Here is a 12,014-nt window from a genome sequence, read left to right as displayed (position 1 = left end):
CTTAGATTTAGTTTTTGGAACATTCAGCAAGCCAGTGTTTGATGACCTGAGTGAGCGAGTAGGTGCATAAAAAGACAGACAATCAACAATATACTGTATGATGGTGCCATATCATTGAGAGCTTTGTACACCAACAATAAAATTTTAAAATCGATTCTAAAAGACACAGGCAACCAGTGCTGAGATGCAAGTACAGGTGTAATATGTTCTCTTTTCTTGGTTTTAGTTAAAACTCTGGCTGCTGCATTTTGAACAAGTTGTAGTTTGTTTTTAGAGTTCTTGTGTATTCCGGTTAAAAGAGAATTACAATAGTCAAGCCTTGAGAAAACAAAAGCACGGATTGGTTTCCAGCAGAGTGAGATACGGTCTGACCTTTGCTATATTTCTTAAATGAAAGAAAGCAGTCCTTGTGACATTGTCAATGTGCTTTTTAAAACTTAGTTCACTATCGACAGTAACTCCTAGACTTTTTGCCTCAGGCTTGACTTGTAGTGCTAGGCTCCCAAGACTGCTTAAAACACCATCCCTCTCAACGCTTGGACCAACGATTATAATCTCAGTCTTGTCTTCATTTAATTTAAAAAAGTTCTCTTTCATCCAGGTTATGATACTTGCTAGGCAGTTTGTTAGGCTCTGAAGACCATCTAGGTTATTGGGTGCAACGGAAATGTACAACTGCATGTCATCCGCATAGCTGTGAAAATTTATTCCATGTTCCCTGATAATGTGACCAAGGGGAAGCATGTATAAAGAAAATAAAAGGAGACCAAGTATTGATCCCTGCGGCACCCCAAATGGAACATCATGGTTCTTAGATATGTGATCGCCTATGCTCACAATGAACTGTCTCCCTGTAAGGTAGGAACGAAACCAATTTAAGGCATTTCCAGATATACCAATATGATGTTCTAGCCAGTTAAGCAGTGGTCAATGGTGGTCAATGTGTGGTCAATGTGGTCAATGGTGTCAAAAGCAGCACTTAAATCAAGTAAAATCAGAACTGAAACGTTTCATCTGCATTCGTAATTTTAACTAAGGCAGTTTCAGTGCTGTGGCCCTTTCTGAAGCTATATATACACACATATATAGCATATATATTATTACGTATACCACACAAATTTCAGGTCTTTTTAGCTGCACTGTTGTTTCTCTCTCTAAGTATTGAAACTGTAGGCAGCATATGGTTACATAAATTTCCAATTGTTTATATGCTGTGCAGCTTTGATTGTTTTATTATTGTTTTATTATTTTATTATATTGCTCCCAAGAGGATAAGTGACCTTTGTGTTCATCCAGCACAGCTTCTAGTCAAACCACATGCAAGATAAGAAGTTTATCTTCTAATACAATACCATATACATAAATATTGATGATCCATAGTCGTCCTGTTATTGCAGTAAAAACTGGTTAAAAATCTTTACCAAATATAAGACACTTTCTCCGGTTGATGGTAATCCGACAGTCATGTGAGCAGAATCACCTAAGTGATAAAAAATTTACAGTTAAAACTGGATAAAACATCTTTATCAAATACAGACAGACAGACAGACAGACAGTACGTAAGTACGACTCTATTTATACAGCACTTTCCAAAACAAATGCTTTACAAAAAGAAATAAAAGAAAAAAACAAATTAAAAACAGACAAAAGGAACAAGGACAAAAGAGCGCAGAACATAAAGTGCAACAAAAGTGCAAAAAAACAGAACTCTCCAAATCCGTATCAACATACAGCTTCAGGCTGTCACTGCTGGACTCTGTATCAGTGCAATGCAATCAACTCCATTGCTCCTTCAAGTAAACACAGCTTGACCGATGACATGAGCTGACAAGACTAAACAGTCAAAAAGACACTGATTGGACTGAAATGTGTTTATGAAGCCATTCGGTTACAGTCTGAACAAGTATCTGGACTGTCTCTCACTGGTCAGAGCAGATGAACTTTCCTCTCCTTCATTTCCTCAGTTCTCTTCCTCCATCTCCTGCCTGGCCTCCTCCTGTCTGCGCTGACATTGAGAATGCATGGGAAACTACAATTCAATTCCTGGAGTTGGGGTTTGGAATGTGAATGTCACCCAGATGTAAGGAAACAGAATGTGAATTGAATTGGAATGACGGGAAACAGAACTGAATTCCATGAAATTCCATGAAATTCCACTTCTAAGAGAGTTTGTCTTGACTTGCTAAACATTATAAGTCAAATAAAAGACAGTTAAAGAAATCAAATACATTCTAAAGGACATTCTAAAGTCTAAATGTAGATTGCCAAGTCAAGCCCATGTCATTCATGTCAAGTCTCAAGTCTAAATGTAGAGCAGCAAGTCAAGTCAGAACAAATCAAGAGTCCAGTGCAATGCAATTCAATGCAATATGGTTTTAATAGGATAAAAACTTGGTAAGAGCATCATGAGTTTGATTTCTATAATCAGTTTCAACTTCAATAAATTCAATCATTCCACACATAGCGAAATAATTGGTCCCCACCTATAGAATTACTGTTGGGAAAAGTTGGAAATGTCTATATGTTGTAATTTCTGTATTTATTTCTATGTGCTCTCTGTATGGAACGTTGGCCTATATTGTCTGAACTGAATGTTTATTCACTGCACCTGACTGTCGGAAGAATGTCTTCTCAAGGACAATAAACTGCCAAATATCCCATCCACATTCAGAAAACAGAATTTAAATTCATTCGTCTGGCGCAACAAATCTCATCACTTTTAATATAAGTCATCCTCTCCATACGATCATAAGACTCTTGTTTCCTTCTCTTATCCAGTGTGAGCAGATAAAATGTCTGTAGCTTCCAAAAACTGTGAGAGATGCCAAGCTGCATTGAGAAGAAACTATTAGGGCCGGCCTATAAACCTTTTAAACCTCGGCCTACATCTGTTTCACTTGTCTAATTTTCACCCCATTAACTGTCTGATTACTTTTGGTCTGAATATGGGCCATATTTTTAAAATAGCATTCCAAACTTTCAATAAAATGATTCTCTAAATGTGTGTCTCACCTTCAGCAGCCTGGTGCAGTCTCACCTGGGATTCCTAAAGGCCTGCAAACCCCCCAAAACAGCATTGACTCTTATTGAAAAAACACATTGAAACTTATAGATGAAAGTGAATTTCACTCACTGAATAACAATGCCAGATATTTTGTGTAAACATAGTGGCATAATCCAGAAATATGAATACTGATTGAGTGCTTGCTTATTGTGTCAAGAAACATATTTTTTCTTAGTTACTGGTAAATGGAAATGGAATTTATCTTGCAAAACAAAGAAACTATTCTGTTAGGGTCCTATTTGATATTCCAAAGTTTCATTTCATATTATTATTATTATTTATTTAGGCTGTAGGAGCATCACAGCTACTCTAGTATGGAATACATCCTGCAGATCCAGAAAACATGTCATTTTTCAGTGTAACCTGAAGTAAACTAGGAGCTGAAGGGCCTTGAGGCCATGCAGATTTTAATGAATCATAGTTTTCACACAAACCCTGCAACCTCTGGAGAGCTTTTCACCAGATGAGCATTTTTCCATCAAATATGAAGGATTTTAAGTCTGACATTTGGCCGTTTGCAGCCATTTTCACCTAACAAAAGTGTTGTTGGCTTTGGTGTAGCACACAAAAACTTAGAAGAACAAATTAAAGCAAGCACAGGTTTTCCCAAGTAATGAATGCAGCATATAATACACTTTTTAATATGCAATATCTGAGTAAACATGTATATATGGTCCAAAAAGGCCTAAATCAAATACATTTTGCAAGGAAAAAATGATACAGCATGCATAAATCTCACAAACAACATAATGTCCTCTTCATAAAACATCTCCAGCTGTATCCTGCTCTCCTGTCAACAACAGACACTTGTAACACTTTTGGTGTTTTCCTCTTTTAAAGTGAAGCAGGAAACCTGCATGAATAAGGGTGTGAATGGATAATTGTGTAGAGAGCAGTGTACACCGTAACACCTCTTACACAGTTGTTACATGTTATTACTTAGTAGAAAAGCAACTTCATGTTGGCTTTTCAAACAGGCTCCCGCTTTCCAGTAAGAGACCTGAGCGATGGTGTCAGGCTGGGATTATATTCACATCTCTTTGAATATTGAGTGTGGGATGATTTTGAACACCACTTCCCCTGAACTGCCTCATTCAGTGTGATGTGAAAGGAAAAGAGACAAGAACAAGAACAAGACAGGAAGAAGACATTTTTGATTAAGGACTCGCAAAATGACTCAATCATATTTATGGAGTCTATGCCAAACACGCAGAGTCCCTGATCAACACCAGGACCAACAGTCAAGACAGTAAAAATTGCATTTTTCTGTTCTGTATAAAAGAGGATTTATGTATTTCTAAAGCTGAAATCCCATTGACTGTCAGCTCTATAAAGCTAAAGTATGCATGTAGGCAATTGGTCTGTGTCACTAGGCTTATCTGTGGTTAATTTACTGGTTGCTCCTTTCTTATTGAAGAAATATGTTTCACTGATTCTTTTTAAACAGTTAAACATGCAGTTTTCTGTGTTTGTGGATCATCTCCAATTTAAAAGTAAAGTTTGTTGTTGTAAATGTTTCATTTGCTCCTTTTAAGTCCTGGCATTAAGGGTGATTAATTACACAGCATTAGACTGTGATATGTCTATTTAATGATTATTCATCATCATCCCACCTCAGACTTTGCAACTCAACCACACAAAATAAAACCGATACATGTTCAGGTTGCTGGATTCCACTGTAGTTAATTGATTTGAGAATTACATTTCTTCCGTATTTGTGGCACGAATTCCTTGATAACAAACTTTTAATATTTACCATGCACATCCTAGTGATTATGCATCATATTTCAGCCATGATTGCAGCTGCACATTAGTATGCTTTATTATTTTTTTTGCATCCCCTCATCTTCACCCGCTCCCACCAGCAGCACCACACCATCACTTCACAGCCAAACAAGCCTTTTCTGCCCGACATTATCTTCACCTAGACTCCGCTGAGGGAGGCTGAAATGACGGATGCGATCATGGGAGAGAGACCCCGGGACAGTTTATTTACATCTGAAGAGGCTGTGTAAGTTTAGAGGGAAGCCGCTACGTGTGTCTCCCTCTTTACTTTCACCGACCCCCTCCTCCTCCGCTGGCAGAAATTTATAAAGAACAAAAAATCCGACAAGGGAGGGAGGGGGGTTGATACGCCGAGGCTGAAATCGAGAGGCGAACCCAGGAAAGAGGAGTAATTTGTACACGGGACTTTCCCCCTCTTAGTCCCCCAAAAGGAGGGGGAAAAGTCGCAATAGTGGAAACGAAAAGGAGCGAGCTTCTAAAGACGTGAAAACGTCTGCAACGGTGGATACTTTATATATTTTTATTTCGAAAAAATATGGCCGAGAACGTTCTGGACTCTGGCCCGCCTTCAGCCAAGAGGCCTAAACTCTCCTCTCCGGCACTTTCTGCCTCCGCCAGCGATGGAAATGGTAAGTATTGTTTTTCGATATCATTTGTTACGGTGTTATTTGTCAAGTTTGTTATTTTTCAGCGGCCTGAGTTTACTTGAAAGAGATAGAGGACGTGGGATTACTCTTCTGTTTTTGTCGTAGCTCGCTAATGTTAGCGTGCTAGCCGTATGTGTGTCGGACGTGAAGAGCTCTCGCAGCTCGCATGCTAGCAGTCATTTAGCTGGAGCTAGCTCTGCTAGCCAGCCAGCTAACGTTAGTTGGGTTTGAATGCGGGACTTCGATTTACGGTCCCATGTCTAATGGCTAGTTTAGCCGGTTTGCTAATAAAGCTAAACATCCAGCTAACTTATAAAGTTTTGGGTGTTTTCATAGTCATACCAAAATGGCAGACAGTTACAAAAACTCTCAATCTGTTATTTGAGTCTTTAAGAATGCCAGCGTTAAAAAAATCAGACCATTATTTTGCCTCATCATAACTCGGACCCTTTCCCAACTAGCGTAAGTGTTAGCGAAAGCTGAGATAGCTAATGGTGCTAGCTTTGTGGAAGAGCTAAATTTAGGCCCATGGGTCTGAGTGATTGTTATGCTCAAATTGCCATTGTTAGTTTTTTTGTGGATGGCGTGTGGCAGCAGCTGGAATAGTGGGCTGAGGACAAAACTAGGCAGCAGGGACAGCGCCATGTCCAGCCGCTGCGATCTGAATTACCAGCTAGTTAATTTACCAAACAACTGCCCGTCAAAACACGAAATAGTTACCTTCGTTTCATCACGTAGGCATTTTGCCATCAACTGCTGCAGCTGAGCTTACCTAGTTATGATCAGTGTCAGTCAGCATCTTAAGAAATGGACTTCCACAGTTAAACCACTAAGACTTTGCACATCTTCACCTTTTTACTCTTGCAAGAAATGTTGGAGGGTCTCAAAGTGATGTCAGGAAAAAGCTGTGTCTCTGTATTCTAAGTACCTGACTTGTAGCAGATGATTTCAATTTAATTAGCAGTGTGATGCGTTTAGAAATTTCCCATGGTGAAGGGAAGAAGGTTTGGGTGATCCATAATTATAGGCCTAGACACCTATACACATGGGCTTATGTTACTGTAATTGACTTTTTGTGTAACATGGTTATTTGTGACACTCCGGCAGGTTTATTAAAGTTAATTGCCAAATGAAGGCATATGATGAGAAATTGGTACAAAGTTTGTGCGAACCTTATTTATCTATTTTTGCATTTAAAACAACAGGTCGTAATTAAAAGTTTGCTGCTGGTGATGGTTGAAATGTGTAATGTTTCAGGTTTAGTTCGTGTAAGCATTGAACTGTATTTGAGTGTGTTATCTGTCAAACTAGTTCATGGTGAAGTTTGTGTATGTTTGTGTGAGTGTAAGACAGTATGTGATATTCTAAAAAATGCTGATTTATGGAGGGACACAAATCACCACTAAATTAGATTCTGTGTTTGAGGAATTCGGGAAATGTGCTGTTTGGTCTTCCATGTTCATCTTGTCATTAGAATGGTGAATTGGCTTCTTCATTGCCTGAGAAGTGTGCAGATGAACACACTGGATGTAGACTCGCACGCTCAATGTGCATCTCTACCAACTTGGCTCCGTCATTGTGGTGTTAATACTCCATCCGTCACCTTGTCTGTGTAAACCTGTCTCTGCAACACGTTAAATCACTTCATAGGCCAGGCAGTCTGCACGCTAGTGGGCGATGTGGGCGTGTGTGTTTGGATTTGTGTTTGTACATACAGCCTTTAAATGTGAGTTCTTCTGGATCTCACCTGTAGTTTTGTGCTCAGATGCACTGTATATGGTGTAGTTTCAGATTGTTTAATCTTTTGAACGGGAGAAAATTTCTCGGACAACCCCAAACAGCTTTTATCAGTGTTTTAATGTCAAGCATGCAGTTGCATCCTCACTCAGTCATGCTGAAAAATGAAGGCTTATACCAGCTTAACATACTTGGCTGTGACACTCTTTATCCTCCTCTCACCCTTTCTCTACTGTTTCTCCCATCTCTCTCATCATCTCCCTCTCTCCCTTCCCAATCTGTGGGCTCCGTCTCCCTCTCAGATTTTGGCTCGCTGTTTGACCTGGAGCATGACCTCCCAGACGAGCTCATCAACTCATCCGAGCTGGGCCTGGTCAATGGCGGGGACCTCAACCAGTTGCACACCAGTCTGGGAGGAGGCCCTGCAGGCCTCGGACCTGGAGGAGGAGGTGGGGCAGGAGGCATGGGTCTGGGGCTCGGCCCTGGAGGGGGTCCTGGGGGTGGCGGTGGGGGCCAGGATGCGGTGGCCAAGCACAAACAGCTCTCTGAGCTCTTGCGTTCAGGGGCGCCACCCACCACCCAACAGGGGCACCAGGGAGCTATGGGCAGCCCAGGAGGGCCCGCTGCCATGGGGCAACACTTGGGGAACATGAAGGCGTCCCCTGGCCAGGGACCCCAGCAAATGATGGGCCAGGGGCAGCAGCAGCACCTCTCCCCCCAGCAGCAGGCCAACATGATGCAGCAGCAGAACGCTGCAGCTGGAATGGTGGGCGGCATGAACAGAGCCATGATGCAGAAGGGCAACAACGGACAGCAGCAGCCAGGCATGATGGGGGGCCAAGTGATGAACGGCTCCCCCAGGATGGGCTTTGGGAATCAGGGGATGGGCGGCAACAGCAACCTGTTGGCTGAAACCCTACAGCAGCAGCAGGGAGCCGGGGGACAGGCCGGGATGAGAGGCCAGCAGCCTGGAGCACTGAACAAAGTAAGACTCCTTCAGTTGTAGAAATGTTGTCCTTTTGTAAGAATTATTTATTAATTATTATTTTTTAATTTTTGATGTAATGTACATAACAAGGGCTTGGACCAAGAATGGTGTAACTGGCATTTTAGACGAAAAAGAGATCTATATATCAAGTAAAAGCTCTTGGGGAGATATATTTAGTGGTGTAAATAATTCTTTAATTGTGTTTTTATGTGATGACATTGTCATTATCAAAGAATGTTTAAAACAGTTGATCCAAATTAGGTGCACCTTTTTGTTTTGGCTCTCTTGTAATGTTTGCTCTGGCTCCAAGCCCTCAAAATATATATAGTATGTTTTTCTACCAGCAATTAATTTCTTGGACACAAGTTATGTTCTAATTAAGCCCAGTGTTGTTTATGCTAACTGGATTGTGGGTTGCAATATAGAAATACAAGAGGTGTTATTATGTTGTATCTGTCACAGTGTTCTTAGATTAACACAACCAACGATGAAGGAAGGGGTTTGGGTTTGATGTTGGATTTAGCCGTAGAGATCAAAAGCAGTGAGAAGGGTTGCAGGTTGTATGAAGGGAAGAGGGAAAACAAAAATGCTAAGGAGGTTGCTAGGGAAAGGAAGGTTTAAGGAGAAAAAGAGAGAGAGAGAGAGACAGAGGAAGGGGGGGAGCGAGGGGAATAGATCAGGGATAAAAGTGTTTGATTAACCCCCTAAATCTGCAGAGAGGAAAGGGGACGACTTAATGTCAGGTTTGCTGTCACATACACACACACACACACACACACACGCACACGCACACGCACACGCACACACACACACACACACTGCAAGCTACATGCAAACCAGGCGCTGCTATAGATTGGTGGGTGTGTGGAACCACTTGATTAATTAAGTACATCTCACTGGTTTCCTGTTCTGAGCTGTCAACATTAAATCTCCAGCAGCCGCAGCAGGCTAATTGGGTTGCATATGTTTTAGGCCGTTGTTAATGATTTAATTGAACTTAACGCCGTAACCTGGTTAATTGATTAGAAGTACATTGTCTCTCTTCAGAACTGAATTAATTGCTCTTAAACGGTGGGAAGGGGGAAGTGGACAAGTTGTAAAAACAGACGTGATTTACTGCTCTTTTGTTCCCGGAAAAGTGAAAGCTTTCCCATAGCTTCGATGGTGTTCATGTTGTAACAGCGATATAAAAGGGTCCCACTCATTTAACAGAACTGTGTTCTGACATCCTGTGGTGACTGGAACATGTTGCATGTCAGGGTAACATGAAATACTGTTTGATTAAAATTTGGGTGGAATTTGATGCAACTACATTGGTGAATTCAAGCAGTAAGGGCTATTTAAATACTGAAAACTTAATGTCTTTCATTTTCTTCCCTCTCTTCCTTTTTTATTACCTTGCTCGATCCATCCTTTCCTTTTGTGCCTCATGCTCACTTCTCTCTCTCCCTCTTTGCATCTGTCCTTGCTTCCCTCTTTCCCCCCTCTCCCTGCACACCTTTCCCATCCTCCTCTCCCAGATGGGTATGATGGGGACGCCTGGAGGCCCCTATGGAGGTCCGTATGCAGGGCAAGGGAACCAGGGTCTGGGAGGCGCAGGGCTGGGCCCTCAGCTCCAGAACAAAGGGCCCATGTCCAACAGCCTGGCCCAGTTCAACGTGGACAAGAAGAACCAGCCCATGCAAGGAATGGCCGCCATGGTAGGAAACAAAATCCAAATGCAACTGTGTGACTGACTTAAGCAGTTTACTTGTGAGATGTGAGAACGTGGTGTGTACTAGTGCTTGAGAGTTTGCACATTTTTATTTTTTCAACCTATTCCCTCTCGTCTCTCCTCTTCCCTCCCACTTCACCTCCCACGTTCCCACTATCTCACCTCTCTATATTTCCTGTTTCTCATCACTTCACCTCACCTTGACAATCTGCTTCCACCTCGCCTCTCATTCCCTATTCAATACCACTTTACCTCTCCTCATGCGTTGCCTCCTCTCCTCTTACTCCCTGTTCCCTCCCACTTCACCTTCCCAGGCTTCCCAGCAGTCACAGCCAGGTGTGGGCGGTCCCTCCGGTCCCGCTGTGGGAGGGGCTCCAGGGATGGTCCCCAACGCCCAGGGAGGCCTGGTGGGCCCCGGCGCCCAGGTTTCTGCGGCGGCTGCTGCGGCCGGTGCGCCCCCTACGGCCGACCCCGAGAAGCGCAAGCTAATCCAGCAGCAGCTCGTGCTCCTGCTCCACGCGCACAAGTGCCAGCGGCGGGAGCAGGCGAACGGGGAAGTCCGGCAGTGCAACCTGCCCCACTGCCGCACCATGAAGAACGTCCTCAACCACATGACTCACTGCCAGGCCGGCAAGTCCTGTCAGGGTGAGTAGAAGGGATGCTAGATGGTCACATACTCAGCAGGGATGGGACGGTATATTGAAATTCATTATATCGCAATACAAAAATGTTACAATACGTGTTGTGGGGCAGAAAAATAAATCACAGTATTGGCTACATTTTGTTCTGCTGTAGTAACCACAAATGAGACGGCTTGCCCATCACATTTTCATAAGCTCTCCATCCAAATTATTTTATTGTCACTTTGTAATTACATTTTTTAAATTGTTGTTTACATTCTAGCAAGCCAATGCCATCGCGTTGAAAGATTTGTAGCTCAGAAATAAACACAATCCTGTAGTCAGACTTTGTTGTCACTGGACTTTTATTTATTACATTGTATCGTGGTTGTATCGAAACGTGAACCCCATATCATATATCGTCCCATCCCTAATACTCAGTGGATGGCTAAGTTGTGTTCCTATGTTTGAGATGCAGGCTTTTTTCTGCTTAAAGGTTAACTTTCCGATATAATCCTCTGTGTAGACGGAACATCTTGTTGATTAAGCAGCTCTATTTTTGGTGTCCATGCGGTTCTAATTCCATTTCATCCTTGCCTTTCCTTGACTTTTTTTTCTTCCTTCCCTTCCTGTGTACCTCCTTTTTCCTCACTCCCCCAATCTTCATGTCTGTCCCCTCCCTCTCTCATCCTCAGTTGCTCACTGCGCGTCGTCCAGGCAGATCATCTCTCATTGGAAGAACTGCACGCGACACGACTGTCCTGTCTGCCTGCCGCTGAAGAACGCCGGGGACAAGAGGAACCCGCAGTGTGAGTGTCTGTATCCGACCATGCAACACTATACTAAAACATTCCTTGTGTTCATGCTGTACTTCACTGCAGCTCAATGTCTTTTCATCCCGATTGTACAAAGCAAATGCCGTTTGGTCGACAGTTTGATCCAAAGTGCTTCACAGTACATGCTTACATTTAGGGCTGAAAGATATTGATCGAAAATCGAATTGCGATTACTTGAGAGAATAATGCAATTGCGATTGAAATATTCACAAGTTAAAAAAAAAAAAAAAAGATGTCAGTGTGCAGGATTTACTGAGTTTGAGTATGATGAAAATTTTTCACCAATATTGTACTTGATTCTTGGACCAAAGATTACCAGGAGCTCTAAAAACCTTGTTCAGAAATCCATTTTGGATGCAGCTCTCTCTTAAGAAATTAATTGGAGCCTCTGCGATTTGGAATTTGAAGTTCATATTGAGATTTTGACTTTGAGAGAAATTGATTGTTCAACTCTATCTACAGTCTAAGTGTGGGTGGCCTCAGTGGGAATCAAACCCCTAACCTTTGCAGTGTTTGTGAACTATACAGTGTACTAAATGTGTAAGCATTAGCATGTTTAGTTTTATATAAATATTCAGTTACTAGTGCATTCATAAACTGTAGTTATTCATATGGTCAAAAGA

At 42.1% G+C, this 12,014-nt stretch overlaps 1 protein-coding gene across 1 annotated transcript in view; it reads left to right on the top strand.

Annotated features, from left to right (window-relative positions):
- The first annotated feature begins 5,210 nt into the window (after window positions 1–5,210).
- The window catches only part of ep300a (E1A binding protein p300 a), a 32,168-nt gene continuing 25,364 nt past the window's right edge, over window positions 5,211–12,014 (top strand). Inside the window, exons 1-5 of the mRNA XM_071528209.1 lie at window positions 5,211–5,478; window positions 7,536–8,218; window positions 9,742–9,921; window positions 10,250–10,580; window positions 11,251–11,370. Coding sequence (XP_071384310.1) covers window positions 5,385–5,478; window positions 7,536–8,218; window positions 9,742–9,921; window positions 10,250–10,580; window positions 11,251–11,370 — 1,408 coding nt within the window. The 5' untranslated portion in view covers window positions 5,211–5,384. The remainder of the gene's footprint in view (window positions 5,479–7,535; window positions 8,219–9,741; window positions 9,922–10,249; window positions 10,581–11,250; window positions 11,371–12,014) is intronic.

The sequence above is a fragment of the Centroberyx affinis genome, unplaced genomic scaffold, assembly GCF_046629955.1.
Source record: "Centroberyx affinis isolate AG114_WGS23_722 - 3 ecotype Tasmania unplaced genomic scaffold, CSIRO-AGI_Caff_v1 ptg001636l_1, whole genome shotgun sequence".
In the NCBI taxonomy this organism is placed as follows: domain Eukaryota; kingdom Metazoa; phylum Chordata; class Actinopteri; order Beryciformes; family Berycidae; genus Centroberyx; species Centroberyx affinis.
The sequence above is the reverse complement of the archived record's forward strand: the minus strand, read 5'-3'. Positions and strand labels throughout refer to the sequence as shown.